The sequence below is a fragment of the Plecotus auritus genome (assembly GCF_963455305.1).
Source record: "Plecotus auritus genome assembly, chromosome: X".
Classification (NCBI taxonomy): Eukaryota; Metazoa; Chordata; class Mammalia; order Chiroptera; family Vespertilionidae; genus Plecotus; species Plecotus auritus.
The window spans coordinates 140,277,832-140,304,315 of NC_137784.1; the positions used below are offsets into that span (position 1 = coordinate 140,277,832).

The window sequence follows — 26,484 nt, forward strand, 5'->3', positions numbered from 1 at the left end:
GAATGACTGGTTTCCCTGAATTCTTCGGTTTCCACAGTACAGTTCCTCTTCCACACTTCGTTTTCCATTTCTCATATCTCTGAAAGACATTTCAGCCACCGAAGTGCGAGAGTCTTCCCAGGTTGATTCTTGTGGGGAACATGAATGTGTCTTAGTATGTGGGGTTTTCTGTTGTTCTTTTGTTAATCCTCACCCAAGGATATTTTTTCCTTTGATTTTTAGAGAGCAGAAGGGAGAGAGAGACACATCAATTAGTTGCATCCTGCACGTGTCCCAACCCCAACCGGGGCCAGGGATCGAGCCTGCAACCGAGGTACATGCCCTTGACTGGAATCGAACTCGAGACCTTTCAGTCTGCGGGCTGACACTCTAACCGCGGAGCAACCAGCTAGGGCTGTCTTAGGATTATGAATGCTTCAAGTTTCCCCACCCCTTGTCGGTAGATCTTCCTGGTCATTCAAGGCCCTGGTGTTTACTTCCAACCACAGCTTATGAGCTTACCCAGCAAACTTTGTCTTCATAGTTTGACTCAGAGGTTAGTAATTCTTTCTTCTTGTGGTTTTTCTTCCAAAAGACCCCAACACACTGTTTGCCTCTCTCAGCTCCCCACCCCTTTCATGGGATCTTAGCTTATTTCTGGACTCATTTTAAGATAGACTGTATTGATCATAGCAGCATAATTAAATCAGGAATTTGCAATGGTGCATTTAATGTGCTAGGAATGACCTCAGTGGGACAGGAGGTTGGGAAAGTTGGTCAATTGAATACCACTTGTTTTTGAGACTTGTTTGAGGGAAACTAGACAGCCTGGCTTCTTTGTGCAATTCTCCTGATCATAATGAGATGTCATGGTATTCCTGACATTCTCTGTTCAACCAGAGGTGGTGATGGTGGCATTCTGGAAACCTGTTGAACCCTTAACCTCCACCTGGTGCCCAGGTTGCCATCTTTCTGGGCAGAGCTGCACATATCTACCCACTCTCCTTCTTTCTCAACTTGGGCAGAAGACATAAGATTGGCTGGAATTTTCAACACATGATGATGTTCTCAGGTAAGACGGTATAAAGGTAAAGAAAATGGGTGTTACAACGCAGGCAGCATTAAAGTATTGACAAGGTTCATAAAAGGAGAAAAATTAAAGTTTCTGGGTCTTTTGTATTCCCTGGGGTGCTGAGTAGACAGGTGTACATGGTAAACTGACTTAATATTTATGCTGCAAATTCTACCACCAAATGTGAACATTATCCCCTAAAATATTTGCATCTTTATTTCATCTCTATCACCCAAAGGGCGATATTGAAAGTGCTTATTTGTTCTCTAGTGGATTGTTCATAACCCTTAATCTGCAAGAAGGGCTCCAGATCTAAAATTATAAGTAAAATAGGTGTTTAATGAGAAAGAATGTGGGCCATGTCACTCAACATCTCCACCCCAGTTGCAGTACCCTCTCTTGTAAAATAATGAAATTGAACTGAAGTTCCTCCTAACTATGACTTTCTATGGAGCAAAAGAAATAAAATACACTCTTAAGAAAGATGAACCTCAAACTGGAAAGCAACAGCTCATTCACACTGTCTCCCAGATGCCCCCTCTTCACTATGAAGCTAGGCAATATGGAGAAGCCACTGAGAAGATAAAGGACAATAAGGAACTATGTGGCAATAAAGGAAGGAGAGAACAATTGGCATGAGTAGATGGTAGTAAGCATCAGAGCTGATAAATGAGACCCAAGTTAGAGCATTTCTGCAGAGCACAGGAAGGAAATGGTAGCGCAAACGGCTAGTGTGACCTTTAAGGTTACTTCTGTCTTGTGTGGGGGGTAGGGAAGGGCTGTACAGGAGGCAAAGTGAGTAGCTGCCCTTTAACGCCATGCAGTGGTTCTTGGGGGCCTCAGAGAGTCATACTGAAACCACACCAACTAGCCCTGTTCAGCAAAGCAGTCACTGTCTAGGATTCATTTGCATCTGCCCTTAAATGTACAGCCTGCGATAATGATTTCCTTTCACTCTGACAAACATTTACTGAGCGTTCTCTTTTTATAAGCCAGAGTTTTAGGTTGTGGAGGATACAGAAACCAGCCTCCTGCAAGGAGCTCACAGTCTACTGGGGGTCGGGGGGAGACACATGTACAACGTGTTTTCTCTGCAGAGAAGGGGGTGAATTGCACAAAAGAGGTATGGAATAAATGAGGAGGGGAGGAGGGGCCAGGGCCATCTTCACAAAGGGGTAACCTTTGAATTGAGCTTGGAAGAAATGGATTTCAGGAGGCAGCAGGTTGGAAAGGCAAGAAACGTAAGACACATGGGGTAATGCAGAAAGGAGGTGAGGTTGGAAAGGAAAATTACATGTAAAGTGGTATGAACCTTTAGATCGCATTGGAATCACCTGTTGGGTTGGTTAAAGCAGAGGGTACAGAGCGGCCTCAAGAATTTAAATTCCTACCAAAACCGGTTTGGCTCAGTGGATAGAGCATCGGCCTGCGGACTGAAGGGTCCCGGGTTCGATTCCGGTCAAGGGCATGTACCTTGGTTGCGGGCACATCCCCAGTAGGAGGTGTGCAAGAGGCAGCTGATCGATGTTTCTCTCTCATCGATGTTTCTGACTATCCTTCTTCCTTCCTCTCTGTAAAAAATCAATAAAATATATTTTTTAAAAAAAAGAATTTAAATTCCTATCATGTGCTCTGCTGCTGCTGGTTTGAGGACCACACTTGGAGGACCACGGAGAAGCTGCAATGCTGTGCCACTTTGGGTTTATTTAGGATCTGGGAAACATTAGAGGTTTCTGAGGAGGACAGTGACAAGATGCTCCTCACATATTAGGAAGGTGGTGGTAGAAAGAAAAAAATGAACTGGACATAACTCAGTCACCTAGATAAACTTAAAGTATGTTCTTTACCTTCTGTACTAAAAGGCTGAGAAGTACACAGCACTGTTTAAAGATATCTCCTATAAAAATTAGTTTCTGCTGGGCGGACTCACTCTTCAAGGCCATGACCTACCTGAGGTTTCACTTTCATATTGCTTACAATGTTTACCTAATAAAAGTAAGAAAAATATAGCACACATTGTCTCTTTCTGATCCTCCAAGTTTTCTTCTTTGAGATAACATCTCTTTAGAGGCTTAAATATTGATCGATTGATCAATGACATAACTGACTTGTAGGGCAACATAGGTTTGTATAAATATTTCACTAGCACAGATTAATAGAAAATACTAACCTTGCTCAGTTTTTTTATGTAACTTTTGTGGAGTCACTCTTTTTTAGTAAATTGTAGTGAAGTTCTCAGATTAATTGTGAAAAGATTGGAAAAGTGGGAAAATCTACACAGATACAGTGGGCATAACTTTCATTCTCATAGTCACACAATCTTGCTCATGGTGAATAGGAATTTATACTAAATACTGTATGTGTTAAAGACCATGGAGTCAGTCTGAACTATAGAACAAATTATGAGCATGGTATGGGGAAGGAACAAAAGAACTTAGAAAGATAAACATTAAAATGTTGGTGCTTAATCTTCATACCCGTTAATGTAGACTATCAGGGTTAGCAAACTGGTGCCTGGGCCAAATCTGTGTGTTGCCTGTGTTCATATACCCAGAGGGCTCAGAATGGTTTTCACAGGTGAATGTTTATAACTTTGAACCCCAAATAGTCACCCCCAAAGAATTCCTTTCTTTTCAGTAGTAGACCTGTATTAGAATGAATTGTACTCATTATTATTATATTCTTAGTTTTCGTCAATCAAATTTTGTTAAAATTTGTTTTCTCTCTTTTATATAATGACCTACATGACAGCCTTATTTTTTTTCCTTGCAGTCTGCAAAGCATAAAATATTTGTCACCTTTTGCAGAAAAAGTTCCCAACCCCTGATGTAGATCAGGTTATATGGTTACTTCTCTGTGTGGCCTTGCTAGGGAAATGCTGAACTGTTTTGTGGTTCATAGTTCATGAACCACAAATACAAATTTGACATAGTCATATCTAGCATGTTTCTGATGTTTATGACTGTGTAGTGCATTGGTCATGCTTAGATCACAGACTTGGAGAGCTTAAATTATTTCTTATTTACATTTCTTTTTAGTTTATATTATTAGCAGGAGAATTATTTCATCAATGCAAGAGTTTATTCTAAAATGTGCTATACAAACTACTGCAGTATTTCTTTTAAATATGTTTTTATTGATTTCAGAGAGAAGAAGGGAGAGAGAGAGAGAGAGAGAGAGAGGGAGAGAAAGAGAGAGAGAGAGAAAGAAACATCAATGATGAGAGAGAATCATTGATTGGCTGCCTTGCTCCGTACCAGGATTGAGCCCACAACCCGGGCATGTGCTCTGACTGGAAATCAAACTGTGACCTCCTGGTTCATGGGTTGACGCTCAACCACTGAGCCACACCAGCCAGGCTAGTGCAATGTTTTTATCATTGCATTTGGACATTTTGCAAAAGAAAACTTCAAATAGGAGAAAATGATATTCCTTTAAGATTCTTCTTTCTGAATAAAACAGCTTGGCTCCGGAAATACGAGTGGATATGGTTTATGAGTCCCGAGAGACAGCAGTGGATTTGAGGTCACGCTGTCATGTGTCCTTATAACCAGGAGATCTTCCTCTTTGGTCCCTGCAGGCCTCAGGGGAGCAATGGCGTTTGCACTGGCCATCCGAGACACAGCATCCTATGCTCGCCAGATGATGTTCACGACCACCCTCCTCATTGTCTTCTTCACTGTCTGGATCGTTGGCGGAGGCACAACACCCATGTTGTCTTGGCTTAATATAAGGTTGGTTTGAAACCGAGGCCAGTTTTGTGTCTGCACCACTCTGGGCATGCAGGATGTGCTTTAGCTTAGCGCCTGGAAGGTTTCTACAGTTTTTAATTTTGTTTTTGAGAGCGATTAAAACGGAAAAACCATAAAAATTCAGAGTATTGAATGTTCCGGGAGAAAAAAAATGTTGTCATTAAAAATTTCGTTGGTGTAAAAACACAAGGAATGAGAAACACCTGGACCTTCTAGAGCAGTGACATTAGGGCAAGAATCCAAAAAGTCTTAAAGCGGCAGCAGAGAGAATAGACATTGCTGTTGGCAACGTCTGGTATTTCACAATTAGGTTTTGACATTCCCAATTAGAGTTTTGTTTTAGGAGGAAACTGCTGTGTCTCTTTTTGCTTGAGTGCACAAAAGAGGTGACATTTCCTGCAGAACCCTCATCTGTTGCAGCCTCATGGATGTCGCCTGCCTGTGGATTTGCTGCTGTGTCAGAACGAAGGGGCACTGACCTGAGTTTGCTTTTTTAAAAGAGCATGTAAACTCCAAACGTGGCTGGTGAGCTCCAACACCCTATGGCAGTGGTCGGCAAACTGTGGCTCGCGAGCCGCTCTGTTGACTAATGAGTTTGCCGACCACTGACCTAGACTCTCGATTCCAATAATTACAGGCTGTTGTTGTTCCTTGTGATTAAGCCCCTATCCCAGTGGTCAGCAAACTCATTAGTCAACAGAGTGGCAAACCGCGGTGCGGCTCGCGAGCCGCAGTTTGCCGACCACGGCCCTATGGTAATGAGGACGTAGGAACAGGGAATAAGAGACCTGCAGCCCAACTCTGGCTCTGGTTTAATGCAAGTCCCTCATGTCTTTGGACCTGAGTTTCTCTCAACAGTAAATCAAAGCGCATTGTCAGATTTCCCCCAGGGAGCCTTCAGCTCTAAGTGAGCACCCCCCATCATTGGAGGTGCTCTCGTCACCCGCCTCAGTTTTGGGTCTGCAGAGGGTGACACTTGGGTAGTGCAGAGGCGTGAAGCATGCTCAGCAAAGCCACAAGGCGGCAATGCTTTTTCCATTCTCTGCTGGCTTTTAGTTTGAGTTTCCTTCTCTAGAATGTGGAGTACATGGCTGACAGCTGCCAAGCATGCCCAGCTCAGAGGAGAGAAAAGGACCTCGCAGTCATCCTTGGAGTTAGGGAGAAAACTGGAATTCGAGAGAATAGTCTCCCCCATTGGGGACTTTCCTAGTGATGGCAGGCAGGGGTTTGGCCACTGCCAGTTCTACCATTTTGGGGCTGGCATGTCTCCGCCTCAGAGTGGGGATCTGCAGAATCTATGTGGGGCTTATCAGTGATAGTCACTTAATAGCTAACACGTGCTGCTGGTGGCGTTTAAGATGCCACATGTATATTAAGGTAATTCTCATAACATCCCTATAAGGGAGCTACCTCTATTGTCTTCGTTTTAGAGTTGGGGACGCCGAGGCACAGAGCAATAATTTGTCCAACGTCACAAAGCTTGAAGTGGACGAGTTGGGATATGAATCCAGGCCACAGAGCCCACACTCTTAACTACTATAGTGCTGTGACTGCCTGTAAGAAGGCTTGCTGTGTTAGGGTCTTTTTTTTATGTTGTAAAATTTGGCATTATTAGAATTTCAGTTTCTTGGCATGAATCTCAAGAGTTATGTTAAGGAAAACAGTTCATCTGTGGTAATATAAATCCAGAGAAGAAAATTTACAGATTTCTGGCTTGAAACTTGAGACATCTTTGTTCTGTGTAGCAGATTAAGAACCAGAAAGGAGGGTTATCCTACACACAGTTGGGAATCTCTGCATTCAGTGACCGCTGAGATAACTCCCTGCTCCTATTTGGTCACCCAGTAGTTACCCTGGAAGCTCAGAGGCTGACTGAATTTTTTAATGCTATTTTATAAGTCCTTTTTTGCCTCCTCCAACATACACAGGATCAAATCATTTTCCACTGAGAGTAGAGAGTTGACTTGTGACATTTTGCACTTCTCATAACCCTGTTCAAGAAATGGGACATGAGCCCTAACTGGTTTGGCTCAGTGGATAGAGCGTCGGCCTGCGGACTGAAGGGTCTCAGGTTCGATTCCGGTCAAGGGCATGTACCTTGGTTGCGGGCACATCCCCAGTAGGGGGTGTGCAGGAGGCAGCTGATCGATGTTTCTCTCTCATCGATGTTTCTAACTCTCTCTTCCTCTCCCTTCCTCTCTGTAAAAAATCAATAAAATACATATTTTTTTAAAAGAAATGGGACATGAAAACAGCCCTACCCAGAGCTGAGAGCGTGGGCAGCTTTCGCTGAGGCACACAGCAGTAAATGTATTAATATAATGTAATAATCGGATTGCACTCAGAACATGTACTAGCACATAGCAACGGGTCAGAGATGACTATGTGCATGACTGTGTGTATGAGAGATCATTTCCCTACATCCTTGCCAGCATTTGGTGTTATCACATTTTTTTTTCAATTCAGCTGTTCTAATAGGTATGTGGGACACGTCATTGTGGTCTTAATTTGCATTTCTCTCATGGCTAATAACATTGAACATCTCTTTGGGTGCTTCTTTGCCATTCATACATCTTTTATGGTAAAATATCTGTTTAAGTATTTTATTTATTCTAGATACTAGTCTAGATGTGTAGTTTGCAAACATTTTCTCCTAGGCTGTAGCTTGTCTTTTCATCCTTTTAAAAGTGTCTTCCATAGAGAGGATGTTAATTTTGATGAAGGCACTTTGTCATTTTTTCTTTTATGGATTGTGCCCTTGATGTCATGTCTAAGGACTCTTCATCAAGCCCTAGATCTCCAAGATTCCTTTCTGTATTATCTTCTAAAAGTGTTTTGCTTTTACTCTTTACATTTAAGTCTGTGATCCATTTTGACTTAATCTATAATAATGGAAGTGTCATATGCTAATTAGACCAGACGTGCTTCCAGACGACCTTCTGGATGAAGCTGCGACAGTGGGGGCCAAGGCAGAGGTGCCACGGCAGCGGGTGGGGGCCGAGGTAGAGGCGGCAGAGGGGGCCGAGGCAGAGGCAGCCACTGTGGCAGAGGGGGCTGAGGTAGAGGCAGCCACGGAGGCAGCAGGGGCTGAGCCCCTTGCACGAATTTCATGCATCGGGCCTCTAGTTTTTATATAAGAAGTGAGGTTTAGATCGAGGTTTTATTTTATCTGACTTGCTATCCAGTTGTCAGCACACTTAAAAAAACAACAACTATCCTTACTCCATTGAATTATTATTGATCCTTTGCCAAACATCAGTTGGCTGCATGCATGTGGGTTTGTTTCTTTTCTGCTCCATAGACTCATGTGTCTATCTCTCCACCTGTACCACACTGTCCTGATAACTATAGTTATACTAGAGGCCCAGTGTACAGATTCATACACCAGTGGGGTCCCTCGGCCTGGCCTGCGCCCTCTCGCAGTCCAGGACCCCTCGGGGGATGTTGGAGAGCCAGTTTTGGCCTGATCCCCGCAGGCCAGGCTGAGGGACCCCACCGGTGCATGGATTCATGCACTGGGCCTCTAGTATGCATATAAGATCTTTGGTTAATCTCTTCCCACGCTCCCCCTTCCCCCCTTCCCTCTGAGATTCATCAGTCTGTTCCATGTTTCCATGCCTGTGGTTTCCGCTCCTGCATTGAGCGTCTGTCCCCTGGTGGTCAGTGCACGTCATAGCTACTGGCTGGTCGGCTGGTCGCTTAGGCTTTTATATATATATAGATAATAAGACTTAGCATCTGGTAGAGTGAGTCCTTCCACTTTATTATTTTTTAAACAATTATAGCTATTTTAGTTCCTTTCCATATACATTTTAGAATAAGCTTGTCTATATCTTTTTTAAAATCTTGCTGGGATTTGGATAGGAATTGTGTTAAACCTGTATATCAATTTGGGAAGAATTGACACCTTTACTCTGTTGAGTCTTTGAATCTATGATCATGGTATTTTTCTCTATTTATTTAGATTTTCTCTTATTTCTTTCATCAGTATTTTATAGTTTTCAGTATACAATGCCTGCACATGTTTTGTTAGATTTACATCTAATTATTTCTTCTTTTTGAGCAATTGAAAAGATTATTCAACCTTATTTTCCGTTTCCATGTGTTCATTGCAAAGATATAGAAATACAGTTGGTTTTTGTGTGTTGATCTGATATCCTGTGACCTTGCCAATCTTAGATATTAGTTCTAGGAGGGTTTTGTTTTGTTTTGGGTTTTTTTTTTTTTTTTGTAGAGTCTTTGAGATTTTCTATGTAGGCCATCGTGTCATTTGCAGATAGAGACGGCTTTATTTCTCTTTCCCAACCAGTGTGCCTTTTATTTTCTTTCATTGATTTATTGATCTGGCTAGGACATTCAGTGCTATGTTGCATAAGAGTGATGTGAGTGGACATCCTTGCCTTGTTCCTGATCTTAAGGGGAATGCATTCTGTCTTTCACCAATAAGTATGATGTTATCTGTAGGGTTTTTTAAGATGTTCGTCATCAAGTTGAGGAAGTTTATATCTATTGCTAGTTTTCTGAGATTTTAAAAATCACACACAGATGTTTAATTTTATCAAGTGCTTTTTCTGTATAAATTGATATGATCATATTGTTTTTCTTGGTTAGCCTGTTAATATGGTGGGTTACATTGATTAATTTTTAAATATCAAATCAGCCTCACTTCTCTAAAGTAAATCCCACTTGGTTGTGGTGTGTAAATTGTATAAATATTGCTGAATGCTATTAGCTAATATTTTGTTAAGGAATTTTGTGTCTGAGTTCATGAGGCATATTGGTCTGTAGTTTTCTTCTTTCATACTGCCTGTGTCTGTTTTTGGTATCAGTGTAATCTGGCATCACAAAATAAGTTGGAACATGTTCCCTACTCTTCTGTTTTCTGGAAGAGATTGTGTAGAAGTGGTGTTAATTCTTCTTGAAAGTTTTATGGAATTCTTCAGTAAAACCATCTGGTCCTACAGACTTTTTTCCCAGGGTTTTTAAATTATGAAGCCAGCCTAGCCAGTGGGGTTCAGTGATTGAGCGTTGACCTATATACTAGAAGGTCACAGTTTGATTCCTGGTCAGGACACATGCCCAGGGTGCGGATTCAATCCCCAGCAGAGGGCATTGCAGGAGGCAGCCGATCAGTGGTTCTCATTATTGATGTTTCTATCTCTCTCTTCCTCTCCCTTCTTATCTCTGAAATCAATTAAAACATATTTAGAAAAATAAATAATGAAGCCAATATCTTTAATAGTTATATGGCTATTAAGATTATTTCATACTAAAGGCCCGATGCATGATTTGTGCACTCGGGGTGGGGGGTGCCCTCAGCCCAGCCTGCATCCTCTCGCAGTCTGGGAGCCCTCAGGGGATGTCTGACTGATGGCTTAGGTCTGCTCCCCATGGGGAGCGGGCCTAAGCTGCAGTCGGACATCCTTAGCATTGCCTCGGAGGCAGGAGAGGCTCCTGCCACTGCAGCTGCGCTCGCCAGCCATGAGCCCAGCTTCTGGCTGAGCAGCGCTCTCCCTGTGGGAGCACACTGACCACCAGGGGGCAGTTCCTGCATTGAGTGTCTGTCCCCCGGTGGTCAGTGTGTGTCATAGCGACTCGTCATTACGCTGTCTGGCCGAAACCAGCTCTCAGACATCCCCCAAGGGGTCCTGGATTGTGAAAGGGTGCAGGCCAGGCAGAGGGACTCCACCAGTGCACGATTGGGGCCAGGGAGGGATGCAGGAGGTTGGCCAGTGAGGGAGGGACCACGGGAGGGCTCCAGGGTGTGTCCAGCCCATCTCGCTCAGTCCCAATCGGCCAGACCCCAGCAGCAAGCTAACCTACAGGTCAACTGTCTGCCCCCTGGTGGTCAGTGCATGTCATAGCGAGTGGTTGAGTGGCCGTAGCATATCATTAGCATATTACACTTTGATTGGTTGAACAGACATTTGGATGACTGGACACTTAGCATATTAGGCTTTTATTATAATAGGATTGGGCAAGTTATGGTAGTTTGTGAGATTGGTCTGGTTCACCTAAGTTACATTTGTGTTGTTCATAGCATTACCTCATTATCCTTTTGATGTCTATGAGATCTATAGTGCTATCCCGTGATATCACTGATATAGGTAATTTGGTAATTGGTAATTCCTGATATTGGTAATTTGTATCTCCTCTCTTTTTTTTTTCTTTGTCTTGCTAGAAGCTGGTCAATTTTATTGATCTCTTCAAAGAGCTAGCTTTTTATTTCATTGATTTTCTGTATTGTTTTGGTTTTCCATTTCATTGACTTTTGCTCCTATCTTTATTATTTCCTTCTTTCTGTCTAACTCTACCCAGACAGCATAATGAAGCAAAGTATGCCATTGGTGGAAAATACAGTGTCATTTTACTGCACTATATATATATATATATATATATATATATATATATATGTATATATGTATATATGTATATGTATATATGTATATGTATATATGTATATATGTATATATGTATATATGTATATATGTATATATGTATGTTATATGTATAGAAACGGGAATTTACAGAGATTACCTAAAAAGAAATTCCCTCCAAAATGAGGAAATGAAACTGGTTGTTTGTTTCTGGCTTGTGACTTTATTATGTTACTTAGTGGCCACAATCATTTATATAAACCAGATTCTTATTCTAAAGTGATTCAGAAACCCCCTGAAATTCAGCATGGTGTTTTGATCTCTGTAACCTCAGTAAGATCAATACCTGCTTGTTTCTTACTTCTTCAGGCTGCTGACAGAGGCCCTGCTCAGAAGTCAGAAGCCCAGGGTAGGACTCAGAGTTCAATTATAAATAATTAAGAGTTAGCTGTGATTTTAAAGCATGGCTAATTTCTAGTCTGTGTATAAAGTAAAAATGAATATAACCACAAGTCCAAAGCCAGGTCACTGATTTCCAGAAATCCAACTTATCTTTTAAAATTGGTATTTTGTGATTTTAATATTTTAAAACATGGTGGCAAAACGCTTATATTGTTTTCTGTAAATGTACAAACTACATAATGTTTGTCTTAGTCTCTCACGCAAGTGTTGCTATTCACAGAGGACAAAATTTTGGCAACTTAAAAAAATGATCACAGGATTATTTCAGCAGATAAACCTTGCATGTGTCCTGAGTGCATTTTGGCGGCATGGTGGCTATCTTCTTAGAGCCCCCAGCTTAGGTGACACACACATGAAGTGGTGATTATGGTGGGGGGTGGAATGGCGCACATCCACGCAGTCAAATGAACAGGTAACCCTCCTACCTCAGAGTGTAGTAATACAATCACTCAAGGACGAGTTAGGAAGCCCTGTCCCCTATAATCCTGTTAGACAGAATTTATGATAAAGCTCTTTGTAAGGTGACTTAAGGAATAAAGGCTGGGAGAAGCCCTGAGCTCTTTATGTAATAGCATTTGTAACTGGATATTTTTAAGGAGTTTCAAGATGACACTTTGTAATCAAAGGCAGCATCCTGGAAGGTGAAGAGCTGGGGCTCTGGCATCTAACAGAACTCAATCGCAATCTTGGTTCCACCATTTTCTACCTTTGTGACCTTGGGCAACTTATTTAACTCAGTTTCTTTGCTGGTTAAATGGGGTTGACAATAGTGTGAGGACAAAATGTGGTGATGAATAAATGTGATAAGAGAATTTTTTCATTAACTGTGCCATCTGGCACATGGTAAACATTTAGTATATTTTAGCTATTATCATTACTAATCATGTTATCACTACTGCTATGATTACTATTATTATTACAAGTGGATCTTACATTAATGGAATCTAGCTTGCTTTTCTGGAATTGGTATTTTTTAATACTATAGTAATATATATAGTCTGGATAAGTCACAGTCTGAATGTGTGACTAAAAGTAACACTTAAAGAAGCATCACCTTCTCACTTGCATATTTCAGGAGAGATTCGTAGCTTGAGGATTTGGGCATGTCTAGAACAGTGTTTCTCAACCTTTTTTTTATTATTGCCCCTCCAAGGAGCCTTTAAAAATGTTTTCCTCAGTTTTAATACCATAGTAAAATTTTAGTACTACTGTTATTTTTCTTTTTAAGAAATTCAATACCATAGATCTAGTATATATTTATTTATGTACTATGGTACAAATCATTGTAATCTCTAAAAAACGTTTTTGTCCTACAAGAACCAATTTTCGCACCCCTGGGGGCAATATCACCCCCCCCCATTGGGAATACATGATCTAATGCAGTGGTTCTCAACTGAGGGCAATTTCCCCCCAGGGAACATTTGGCAATGTCTGGAGACATTTTTGGTTGCACTGGGGTACCCACCCCAGTGCTTACGGGTGGGTAGAGGCCAGCACCCAAAATATCAATAGTGCCAAGTGTGTGAAACCTTGCTCTTCATGTAATGGTGAAGTTTAAGTGCACTCTGAAGAAGCCAGCAATTATTAAGGAAGGTGAAAATGGACAATGCCAGCTCTAAGGTCACAAGGTAAAGAGAAGAGCAGAAGTTGGGTTCCTGACCTTCAGGTTGAACACATGGACAACGTGAAATACTTATCTAGAAAAAAAGGCCATCCCTGTCTTCTTAACTGTTGTTGCTGTTTTCAATAATATAGTGCTTTTTGCTCTTTCTGTCAAATACGTGTAAATGCTGCAAATATGTGTTTAGTAACAACTTTGTTTTTTATTTTTGTGTGGATGTGTCTTGCTTTATGAAACAGATGAATTCCTGAAAAAGTTGCAGAAATTCATTTCCTGAGTTGCATTTATTCCTCTGATTTCATTTCATTATATTTTGAGAGGCTTATCTTCATTCTAAATTGATCCTCATTTGACCTGGCTCCTAACATTGTTGCTTTAAATGTAAATTTAGCAGCCCCTCTGCCTCTCTAGGTTTTAGAGAGTAGGGATAGTGTAAGAAAGGGTATGGATTTATATTTAAAGTGAGACCATCTATTCTTTGATGGACGTGGTCCAGGTCATGTGCCCAGAGCCCCTGGCTCCCCTATTGTCCCTGTCACACTCATGTTCCCTTCTTCTACTGCCCAGAGTTGGCGTCGAGGAGCCCTTTGAAGAGGACCAGAATGAAAACCACTGGCAGTACTTCAGGTGACACAAGGGCATCCTCAGAAACAAATTAACTGGGCCTGGCTTCCCCCCTCTTTCTAACCTCTTGCTAACATGCGATGTTTTTCTTTATGCCATTTGTCTCTTTCTTTCTTCTTGTGTGTGCCAACCCCCTGGGCCTTTCAGCAAAGGGGCAAGAGGTCAGGTCAAGTCTAATCATTTTTCCACTCTTTCTCTTGGCTGGTTGATGTATCTGTTCCTGAGATTGTGTCTCCTTACCCCACATTTTGAACAGTGCTGGCGAGTGTCTCCTTGTACAACCGGCCTTAGTGTTGAGAGCAGCACATTTTCAGAGCCACACATACTTCCCCCACAAAATTCTGCTTATTTTCTAGTAAACAAGGCTTCTAACTTATAAAGAGAACTAGAATTTTATATTTCAGCCATGGCTGGCGTATGGCTCACACCATCTTAATTAAGTACTATTTTAGTTTTCTAAGTATGTTTTTGTGTACTTGTGCTTTATCATGGTGAATAAGAAGGTACAAAAAACAGGTGTTTTTAAACCGGAAGGTAATTAAAGGCTCTTCTAATGCAATTTGTTGCTCAGTGTGCATCCAGATTTTTTATTTGATTATGCTTAAGGGTGGTGATATTGGACAATCAGAATGAAGACTTTAATGTTCTTTCCTTTCTACATCTTTAACCAACATGCTTTCTTCCTGGTCTGATTTTGGGTGCTGGTCAATAATATAAATGTAAAATAAGCTTGAACTCTGTTCTTGGCATTGGGAAATTATTTCACGCTTTGAGCACAGCGATGAAAGCAGATATAGCTGCCATGGTGCATGGATCTTGGGAATATCACTAGGCCCTGGATGTATGCCGTAATGACACACATACAATTAATTGACATGTTTAAGTTTCCTGGGTTCGAACTTTTTTTCTGTTTAAAATACACACACAGGTTTATTTTCAGAGATCTGACCTTAGATACTGATTAAGTTGCAGAGGAAACTCCCTCCTTTGAAATTTTCCACTTTTAAGAAGGAAGTGGAAAGTACAAATTATTACATTTGGGATGTGAGAGAATTCAGATTCTGATCTGTTGTTCAAGGTTTTGTAGGAAGTTGCGTGTCTAATGTCTCTCAGATTATTTAGGACCCCAGTCATTCAAATTAAAGTAGATAGTTCTAAACTTCTACATTGTAGAAGTTCTAAAGTTTCTGAAATTTTACAGCATTTTATGACAGTTAATCAGAATGTACATATTATACCAGAAGAGAAATTATTCATTTTTTTGTATTTAATCATTCCAGAATGAACACATCCATTTGATTGCTTATTTTCTCAGTTGGTGTGGGATTTCCACATTTGTCTCATGCTTATTGAAAATAAGGATAGCCAAAACCGGTTTGGCTCAGTGGATAGAGCATCGGCCTGCGGACTGAAGGGTCCCGGGTTCGATTCCGGTCAAGGGCATGTACCTTGGTTGCGGGCACATCCCCAGTGGGAGGTGTGCAAGAGGCAGCTGATCGATGTTTCTCTCTCATCGATGTTTCTGACTATCCCTCTTCCTTCCTCTCTGTAAAAAATCAATAAAATATATTTAAAAAAAAAAGAAAATAAGGATAATTCAGCCCGGCTGGTGTGTATCAGTGGTTGAGCGTTGACCTATGAACCAAGAGGTCAAGGTTCGATTCCCAGGTTGCTGGCTGAATCCCCAGTAGGGAGGTGTGCAGGAAGCAGCCGATCATTGATTCTCTCTCATCACTGATGTTTCTCTCTCTCCCTCTCCCTTCCTCTCTGAGATCAATAAAAATACATTAAAAAACAAACAAACAGGTGAGGGTTCAGGATTACAGCTAGAAATTCAGTTGGTGACCTCTACCACTTTGGTACATTAGACACTTTGGGTGCACTGATGCTCTGGTGTGACTTTTGTGGACAGTCCTGGGACCTCTGAATTAGATGGATTTCATATCAAAAAATCTCTGTGAGATTTGTTGCTCAGAATCCTGGGATAATGTCCAGTTGGGAGGACAAGACTCCATCCCTCAAAAACTCCTGTCTAGAAGCAGCCTATAGACACAGCAAAGCCCATCTAATTCACTACAAAGGTCCCATCAAACCTCAGGCCCATGGGGAGGAAATCTGACACTAGGTACACTATGGATTTTAACTAAGTGCTTAGAACAGTGCCTGGCATAGTAGATACTTAATAAATATTTGCTGAATCCATGGTTTCATCTTGTGAGTTTAAGCTTTGCCTTCATCAAAATATGGGGTAACTGTTACTTTTTCTTCTATACCCGCCTTGTCCAGGGGCATGCACCTTGGGTTAGTGCTTAACAAGCCTGGAGTAAGAGAGCAGAGGTTGGTTGTGCAGGTGGAGTGCTTCTGTGCTGTTTTTTATTCCCCTTTTCCATTAGTCTCTTTTCTCAAGAAATATGCTGGACATCACAGGTGGGGAAGAGGGAAGGAGAGGAGAGGAGGAAAAGTAAGACATGCATACACATGCATACACAGGGCTTTGTGCATCTGCTGCCTGCTCACTGGAGTCAGCACCCTGGTACTGGACTGCAGATAGCACCCCTGGTCAAGGCCATTCAGCACTTCTCTTCAAGCTCCAATCAGACCTGCTGAAAGCTGTGTTCTCTTTACCTTTTATAATGCTACCTGTTCTTTGTGATACTGGAGGAAGTGAGGGAAGATAGAGAATTTTCCTGGCATCTTTGTCTTCTCCTTCATTGCTCCGTTCTGTCTGTGTCAGAGTCAGGAAGGCACAGGGATAAAGAATTAACAGATGCACAGGGCAACAGTTGTTATGTTACTAAGCTAAGATAGTGCTTTTATGAATTTGGTGTAAGTGGATTTTGGCACTTTGCTTTTGTTTTCTGTCTTCACTTGTTGATCTCAAATATGTGACTTCACAGGTCATCTCTGCTGTGGGAAGATGTGGCGGCACCAGGATAAAAAAGTTAAGAGATATGCATGCTGAAGTATTTAGAGGAAGTGTACTGATGCCTGCGACTTTATTTGAATTCATCCAAAAAATAAGATGGGTGATAGAGAGATGGATGGAGATGTAATAAAGTATAGCAAAATGTTAATGGTAGAATCTAGGTGGTGGGTATATAGGTGTTCACTATAAATTCTTTCAACACTTCCTTGGCTATATGAGAAGTTTCATAACAAAAGGTTAGGGAAATAAAAGCAGGGCAGGGCAGATGTGAGGAAGCAGTGGAGAGGAAAAGCCTGGTGCAGTGGGACCCACATTTTTAGGACGGACAGTCTGGTACAGGAAGGCAGACCAACAGTTGCCAGCTGGTGCTGTTCCTCAGAGGCCTTGCTCAGGGTGTAAGCACACAGGATGTATTGCCCCTCCTATCCCTGGGATCTGATATGTATTACCTCTTTCTCATTACTTTTGCATGACAGTCTTTCTCTTCTTCTAGCTAATCATTCCTTCTGCTTCGGGAAGATGGTCAGCCTCTTGCCAACTTTCAGCCAGAATGGTCGCCATGGTCCAAGCTAATACTCTCCGTTTTTCTCCTTCTCTTTCTCCCTGGTAACTTACAGAGTTGGTGTTGACCCAGATCAAGACCCACCACCCAACAACGACAGCTTTCAAGTCTTACAAGGGGTAAGTCACAAGACATGCTTCTTCTCAGGGAAGATACTATTAAAAATAGCTCAAATTTATTGAGCATTTACTACACACTAGGCACTTTACATGAATTCCCTCACTGTGATCTTGACAAGAACCTTATGAGAAAGGTACTGTTATCCCATTTTACAGATTATAAATTTAAGTTTGACAGTTTCAGTGAGTTATGTAAGGCCAGAGAATTAGAAAGTGATGGAGCCAGGATTTGACCCCAGAGACAGTGTTCATAAACAACATATTAAGGAGGTGGGCTGACCAGAAAGAGTGTTTAAGCTAAGTCCCCAACTCCCTACCTTCCACGAATGGATGTGTGGGATAAATGGTGACTGATTCTGAGTCTCTCAGTGGTATCCAGGCAGAGGAAGGAACGGGTGTGATTAAAGGATCTCCTGTTCTAGAGCCTGGGATCCTCTAAGCCAGTGGTTCTCAACCTTCCTAATGCCACGACCCTTTAATACAGTTCCTCATGTTGTGGTGACCCCCAAGCATAAAATTATTTTCGTTGGTACTTCATAACTGTAATTTTGCTACTGTTATGAATCGTAATGTAAATATCTGTGTTTTCCGATGGTCTTAGGCGACCCTGCTAGCGGTTCTCAACCTGTGGGTCACGACATTAGAAAGGTTGAGAACCACTGGCTTAGAGGATCCCAGGCCCTAGAACAGGAGAGCCTTCAATGCTTATTGAAAATAAGGATAATTCAGCCCGGCTGGTGTGTATCAGTGGTTGAGCGTTGACCTATGAACCAAGAGGTCAAGGTTTGATTCCCAGTCAGAGCATCTCTGAGTTTCCCTCCAGCCATGAGGTCACAGAGTAGCAGCCCTCACCCCTGTGCAGGCTAAAGATCACAGCAAGGCCAACAGTTAAGGCTTTGGCAGGACACTGGAAGCAGTGACAGCCCAGAGCACAGTGTGAGGGAAGGCAGCTATAGAGGCAATGAGTGGAAGAGCCCTATGGCATGAGGGCAGGGAAGAGTACCTGCAGCAGCAGAGAATCCTGATGGCCCTTGGTATGGCCATCTGCGCCAGTTACTGTTGCTGCATCATAAACTGTCCCAAACGTAGGAGAGTGAACAACTTCTTCTACTCATGGATTCTCTAGGTCAGGAATTTACAAAGGGCCTAGTAGGGGTGGCTTGCCTTTGCTCCATGAAGAAGGCCTGGGATAATGTGAGGCTGAGGCTGGAATCACCCCAAGGCTGATTGTCTCCTATGTCTGGCTCTGGGGCTGGGAAGACTCACATAAGGACAGCCAACTAGAATGCTGAACTGTGATTTCTCCATGGGGCCTCAGGGAACTGGACTTCTTATATGATGGTTTATGGTTCCAAAAGCCGGTACCCCAGCAAGCAAGATGGAAGCTACATATCCTTTTCTTTCTATAAAAATTTTTTTAATCCTCATTCGAAAATATTTTCCCATTGATTTTTAGAGAGAGTGGAAGGGAGGGGGAAAGACAGACAGAAATATTGATGTGAGAGAAATACATCGATTGGTTGCCTCCTGTATGTGCCCCGACCAGGGGGTCAGGCCGGGGAGGAGCCTGCAATGGCCTCCCCTTGACTGGAATCAACCCGGAACCCATCAGTCCGCTGGCCGACACTCCATCCACTGAGGCAAACCTTTTTCTGACCTAACCTTGGAAGTCTCACAGCATCACTTCTGTGAGTTTCCATTGGTTATAACGAGTTGCTAGGGGCAGCCCAGATTCAAGGGGAGGGGATAGAGACCATAACCTCTTGATGGGAAGAGTGTCAACGAAGTGGTCACCATGTTTTAATGCTGCCATATCACCCTGGTTGTGGGGCAGGCAGGATGACTTTGTCTCTAGGTTTTGCTCCTTCCCCAGGCTGGCGTTTCCTGGGCAGGCCAACTGGAGGAAAGAAGAGTTATAAGAGCAGAAATTTGTTTCCAAGATGTTATTTGCCCTTGGAAGTCAAGCACAGTTTTGATCAGCATTGAATATGCAGTGCTGAGCATAGTTCCTGGTACCTGGGGAGCTCGAGAGGTATTTCATGGGCAGATGCAGGAATGAAGCACAGTGTAGTAGGAAGCTTTACTGACCACATGCACGTGTTGTGTGTGAAGCCATGTCAAGTATTGCTTTTTCTTCCAGCCAGCATTGAATTAAACACATCTTTGCACTTCATCCTAAGTCCAGTCTACATATTTCAGATTCCATCAGATCTTCTAAATGACTCCATCTACCAAATCCCATGTGACAAGTGTTGCAAAATGCGGTGCTGTAAGGGGAGGGGGGGGCAGAGGATGCTTTTCTGATTCTTTTCTCTTTGAGGGTGGTCACAGCCTGATAAGGCATTCTTGGTGTTTATGACCCTTGGTGTTTATGTCTCTTAACTAACACAAATCCATGTCCTCTGAAAGTTCTGGGCATTTTGGGAAGAGCTTTCAATGAGCTTGGAGATTTGGTACCCACTCCAATGGTGTTCCAGAAGACCTTTGTGGTTATATTAGAATTGGCCATCGTAGCAGTTGGGAACATGTGGTTTCAATGAGAAGTTCTTTTTGAAAAGTTGCTGTGATTAAGGACTTCAGTAAACAGGGATCAAGAACTGTGCACTGGGAAACTAATTTAGAGCATAACCGTTTAGGAGATCTTAAAACTCACCCTGAGAAAACCTGGGCATAAAGTGTGATGGATGTCTTTATTTTACTTATGGCTCTGGTAGGATATGACCGCCCTATTCCAAAGTATTCTCCACAGACCTACAGCCAGTCAAGATGAATTTTATAAGAAAAGCCGGCCAATTCCAGCCGGATAGCCAGGGTTTAGAGAGATTTCATCTTGACAGTTCAGCCAGTCAAACACCTCCCAGCCCTCTTGCTGTTTGCTATTGCTCTTGCCTTTGGACCCAAGCATCTGTAAAAGGAAATATGGGGAATGGTTTGGTTGGTTTCATGCAGCTGAACTTACTATACATCTTACAGGAACTGCACAGGGAAACAATGGGCTTGTAACCAGACTTAGTAACAAACTTGCTGTCGCTTTTCCATGGAAATGTTTGAGAAAGCAGTAGGTCCAAAGTGCTAAGGGATCTGGCAGTGCATTTAGTCCACGAAGTGACAGCTAAGATAGTGCCCCCTGCCCCAAAAGGGCAAACCTTCCTGGGTGGGTAAACTCAGTGACTCAGTGTTCCTGACAGCTCCCTGGAGGGCCCGTTGGACCAACTGTAAAAGGGCACGGCCTCTTGCCCTGCACAGTGAAGGCCAGTTGGCCCAGCCCTAGCTAGAAGCTGTGTCACAGCTTCCCTTTAACTTTCCTTCTTCCAAGTCTCTCACACAGTCATACAGAGGGCCCCTAAGTCAGTTCCCTTGGCATTTCAAGATTGCTGTCAGGACTGGACAAAAAAAAAAAAAAGATGAACTTCAAGTTTGGTTCCCCAGGACACTTTCTTAAAAATGACTCATGCCCTTGTGCAGAAACAGCCGTTTCTCTAAATCCTCCTGGCCTGACCTTCTTGGTACAGTGAGCCACTAACAGCAGTGCTGGGAGTACTCAGCGGTCATGTGAAACAGTAAAATAGGGAAATAAATGGGCTTCTCATTTTGGGGTGAAACCCTGGGTTCTTGCAGATTCCCCTGAAATGGATCCAGATCACACACTCAGTGTTGTCATGAAACTGAGATGAGAGGTGGAGAAAGTCCAGATGTTTGTTCTCCATTAGAAAAGAAAGGGCGGTTCTCTTTACCTCGTTTTCTAAATGACCTTTCTAAAAACAAACAGAAAAGTGATATTTGATGGGAAAGCATTTGTTTTTTTAATATAGAGCACAATTTTCCTCACTGCTCTAGAAGCCCAAGGTTATAAACAGTCATGGCTACAGGGCTACAGAATATTGGCTCCTGTGGGTGAAGGAAGGGAGCTGTTAGCTTGAACTTTTTTTGGCTTTGGGTGAGGGAAGCATAAGAATATTGTGGGCAGACTTGAGTTTCACGTCCCTGGCAAGTTTGACTCATTAAAACAAAACAAAACAAAAAACCCAGTTGCTTTGTTTCTTGGAGGTCTTGGTGACTTTGCAACAAAAACAAAAACAAGTGCAGCTGGAGGCAAACTGCCCAGGCTTGGAGGTGGCCTCACACTCCATTCAAGTGGGGACTTCGCATGCCAGAGCCAGCTGAGATTTATGTTGGCCGGACATGCAGACCACATCATTCACTTCCTTCCCCATGTTTACAGAAGAGCACTCATTAATGATGCTTAGCTAGGAGCCCGAATCTGAATTTATCCTGGCTTTATCATCTCAGCAGGACAACGTCCCGAGCCGGATATTAGTGGGATGTGGAGGAAAGGAAACCTCTGTGTTAGCAGAGCATTGTCTCCGTGTGAGTGTGTGTGTGTGTGCACACAAGTGTAAAAACTGCAGAAAATCCGTGGTTTGTAGTTGCATTGGCATAACAGGGGTGGGCAAACTTTTTGACTCGAGGGCCACAATGGGTTCTTAAACTGGACCGGAGGGCCGGAACAAAAGCATGGATGGAGTGTTTGTGTGAACTAATATAAATTCAAAGTAAAGGAGCGGAGGGGAGAGCAAGAGAACCCTCCGCTCTTTCGGCTCCGCGGGCCGGATAGAACAGCCGAACGGGCCGGATCCGGCCCGCGGGCCGTAGTTTGCCCATGGCTGGCATAGAACTTTCTGGGCAAGTTGGATTTGTCTGTTTCTGGGTTCTCCTTCAGATTTTCTTCCAAGCTGAAATCTGATACCCACTCCCTTCAATCTTTAGCTTCAAACAGTGCTGAAGTACCTTTCCTCAAATGCTTATTTTCTCATCCCCCTCCCACCACGCTTCTCTTTTTTGTTATTCTTCTTTTTAAGATGTTTAAAGAGGGAAGGAAGAGGGGGAGAGGGAGAGAAACGACGATTGATCAGCTGCCTCCTGCACAATTCCTACCGTGGATGGAGTCCACAACCCCTCAACCTGGGTGCCCTGATCAGGAATCAAATGGGCAAACTTGAGGTGCGCGGGACAACACCGAACCAACACTGGCTACGGCTTGTTTTGTCCTTCTGATTGCCTCCTGCTAGTCTCTGTTTTTCTTCTTAAAGTTCAAAATTAACATTAAGTTATTCATTCATTTGACAAATATTTATTGAGCATCTGTTATACTCCGGACATTCTTTCAGGCTCTGGAAATACATCAGTAAACAAGACAGATGAATCTTTGTCCTTAAGGATTTGGTGACAATGTGATGAAGGATAAGGGTGGAGCGTGGCAGAGGTGAGCTCCTGGAGGCCCTCATCTGCTTTTCCTCTAGAGCAGTGGTTCTCAACCTTCCTGATGCCGCGACCCTTTAATACAGTTCCTCATGTTGTGGCGACCCCCAACCATAAAATTATTTTCGTTGCTACTCCATAACTGTAATTTTGCTACTGTTATGAATCGTAATGTAAATATCTGATATGCAGGATGTCTTAGGCGACCCCTGTGAAAGGGTCGTTCGACCCCCAAAGGGGTCGCGACCCACAGGTTGAGAACCACTGCTCTAGAGACTGTAGACCTCTCCTGCTGCTGCCCAGGTTGTCCCTGTGGACCAGCACCCTGGGCATGACTAGAGCTTATTAGAAATGCAGACTCTCTGGCCCCACTTCAACCCACGGAATCGGAATCTTCATTTTAACAGGGCTCCTAGGAGGGCTGTGTGCACTTTACAATTTGGGAAGCCCTGGAGTGGGCACTGTGGAGCTCGATTCCCTGTTTTTAAGCTCTTTTATTGCTCCCTTTTGAGGAATCTTGGCCCCATCATCCCAGGGACGATGAAAAAGGCCCAAATCTGGTTGCATCATTTATTTACTCATTTACTCTGCATTCGGTTTATATTCCTGCTGTAACAAATTACCATAAACGTTCCAGCATAAAACAACACAATCTTACAGTCCTGTAGATCAGAGGACCACTGGGCTCCACTGGTTTCTCTGTTGCAGTTCTCTCAAAGCCAAAATCAAGATACCACAGGGTTGGGCTTTGCGGGGAGAAGCCACTTCCAGGCTCATTCAGGTTGTTGGTAGAATTTAGTTTCATGCCATTGTAGGACAGAGGCCCCATTTCCTCGCTTGCCATTGGCCCGGGGATCAAACTCAGCTCCTAGAAGCACCCGCATTTTCTGGCTTGTGGTCCCCTCCATCTCCAAAGGCAGCAACAGTGAGAAGAGTCTCTGTCACGCTCTGAATATTTTCTGCCTCTTCTTCCACCGCATCTCTCTGACTCTTAAAGGGCCCCTGTGATTACATTGGACCCACCTGGAAAACCTTTAGTCCATCTACAAAACCCCTTTTGCCATGTAACATAACATAGTCACAGGCTCCAGTGATTAGGATGTAGAAATCTTTGGGGGGTGGGGGGGGGGCAGTATTTTGCTCCATCTCTGAAAAAAAGCATAAACTGTTCTCATTATTGTAATGACCTTACTTTATTTTTTTTTAAACATTTTTTTAATAAGTCATCTGGAAAGCAGGTGAGTTTGAGAGCATATTCTTTTTTTTTCTTTTTTTTTAATATTTTATTGATTTTTTACAGAGAGGAAGGGAGAAGGATAGAAAGTTAGAAACATCGATGAGAGAGAGACATCGATCAGCTGCCTCCTGCACACCCCCCACTGGGGATGTGCCCGCAACCAAGGCACATGCCCTTGACCGGAATCGAACCCGGGACCCTTCAGTCCGCAGGCCGACGCTCTATCCACTGAGCCAAACCGGTTAGGGCGTAATGACCTTACTTTAAAAAGCCTTTTAATAGTAAGAATGAAATAAAGTCCAATTCTACCCTGAAATCCTTATTCACTAGTTCTAGAAAAATTATTTTGAAAATGGGACTAAGTTCTTTAATCTGCTTTCTGTTTCTTCATCACATTTGTCACCATATGTGTAGCTGTCTGTCTCCCCATCTGGAAATGTGCTCAAGAGGCAGGTTCTGGGTATCATTCCTCTTTTTGTTTCCAGTACCCAGCCTGGTGCCTGGCAGGCACACAGTTGGTGCTTAATGAATGCAGAAGAAACAAATACTCTTTGTTATATACTCAAACATTGTTGATAAGCAGAGTTGGTGGTGTTTATTCTTGAAGGGGCTTTTCCATTAATAATGTCAGTAAAATGTTTACAAATCCCTCATGTAACTCACAAGAACAGAGAGTATAATGGTAGTTACCAGGGGCTGGGGGAGTTAAGGGGATATTTGAAGGTACAAACTTGTAACTAAAAGATGAATAACATCTGGAGTTCTAATGCACAGCCCAGTGACTATCAAAAATGCTGTATGATAAGCTATAAAGTTGCTAAGGAACTAGATGTTAATTGTTCTCACCACAAACAGTCGTAACTATTGAGTTGATAGAGGTGTTAGCTAACACTGCAGTGGTAATTATACTGTGACTAGGGGCCTGGTGCATGAAGATTCATGCACGGGGGGTGAGTCCCTCAGCCCAGCCTGCACGCTCTCCAATCTGCGTGCCCTCATATGAGCGAATTGTCTGAGACCCCAACCCAGTTTGGTTTGTTGCTCACAGAATAATAGATGCATTTTTAAAATATATTTTTTATTGATTTTTTACAGAGAGGAAGGGTAAGGGATAGAGAGTTAGAAACATCGATGAGAGAGAAACATCGATCAGCTGCCTCCTGCACACCCCCTACTGGGGATGTGCCCACAACCAAGGTACATGCCCTTGACCGAATTGAACCTGGGACCCTTCAGTCCGCAGGCTGACGCTCTATCCACTGAGCCACATCGGTTAGGGTGACACATTTTTTTTTCTTTGCTTCATTAGTGGAGATTTCCTGGAAGTTTTAGGATATCTTCCCTTTAATTTTTCCTAGACACTCTGATTTTACTTATGTCTCTCACCTTTGCTTTCCCTCCATCCCCCACCGCAACAGTAACTTGCTCCAGGCTCACTTTGCTCTAGTCGCAGGGGTCCTCAAACTACGGCCCGTGGGCCACATGCGGCCCGCTGAGGACATTTATCTGGCCTGCCGGGTGCCGCTGCCTGTCCTGCTTAGCAGCCAACTCATCCCGGGCCCGCAGTGCGCATAGGAATTTGTTCATAGTTTTTTTTTTTTTAAACTATAGTCCGGCCCTCCAACGGTCTGAGGGACAGTGAACTGGCCCCTGTTTAAAAAGTTTGAGGACTCCTGCTCTAGTGTCTAAGAGATCTGTCTGCCACCAGAACTACGACTCCCAGCATTTCTGGTGCTCCCCATGCTCTGGGCTTCTGCTATTGGTCCTGGGGCTGCCACCAGAACTACTATTCCCAGAATTCCTGGTGCTCTCCCTGTTCTTGGTTTTCCCTTCCTGCTCTGTTCCGTCCCACCGTCTCCTGCCTCCCGCTCTGCCAAGTCCTCCAAGCCACCAGCTCTCCCTCTCTGCTGTCTGGCGGCTTGGGGAGCCAAGTTCCCCAAGCCGCTCCACTCTCCACCGGCTCTCCAGCTCTGCTCTCCACCTGGCGCCTGTGTATGCAAATTAAACCACCATCTTTGTTGGGTTAATTTGCATACTCACTCCTGATTGGCTGGTGAGCGTAGCAGAGGTATGGTCAATTTACATGTTTCTCTTTTATTATATAGGATATGTAAATGTATGAAATCAACACAATGTACACCTTAAACGTACCTGATGTTATATATCAATTATATTTCTATTTAAACTTGTGCAGTCACACAGCAAGGCAATGACACAGTCATGAATAGAGCTAGGATTTGGAACCAGGTAATCTGTTGAGAAAGCCTGTGATGTTCACACCCACACCTCTTGGAGTGCTGTGTTGCCTTGACGGGAACATTTCTCAGAGAAGATGACCTTGCGTACAGCCTTGAAAGATGAATAGGAATCAGCCGGGTAGGTGTTGTGAGCAGAGAAGTTGAGAGTATGACAGGGTGTTCCAGGTTCTAGAAGCAGCCTGAGCTAAAGATATGGGGTGTGAACCCCCCTGATGGGAATGCAGGTTTTGAGGAGG

General features: G+C 43.2%; 1 protein-coding gene across 2 annotated transcripts in view; it reads left to right on the plus strand.

Annotated features, from left to right (window-relative positions):
• The window catches only part of SLC9A7 (solute carrier family 9 member A7), a 121,463-nt gene that overhangs the window by 83,897 nt on the left and 11,082 nt on the right, over nt 1–26,484 (plus strand). The window contains exons 11-14 of one of the 2 annotated variants that reach the window (XM_080653302.1): nt 940–1,051; nt 4,632–4,785; nt 13,831–13,890; nt 17,431–17,494. In XM_080653302.1, the coding sequence (XP_080509428.1) occupies nt 940–1,051; nt 4,632–4,785; nt 13,831–13,890; nt 17,431–17,494 (390 nt within the window). The remainder of the gene's footprint in view (nt 1–939; nt 1,052–4,631; nt 4,786–13,830; nt 13,891–17,430; nt 17,495–26,484) is intronic. The other variant, XM_080653301.1, reaches the window with a different exon arrangement.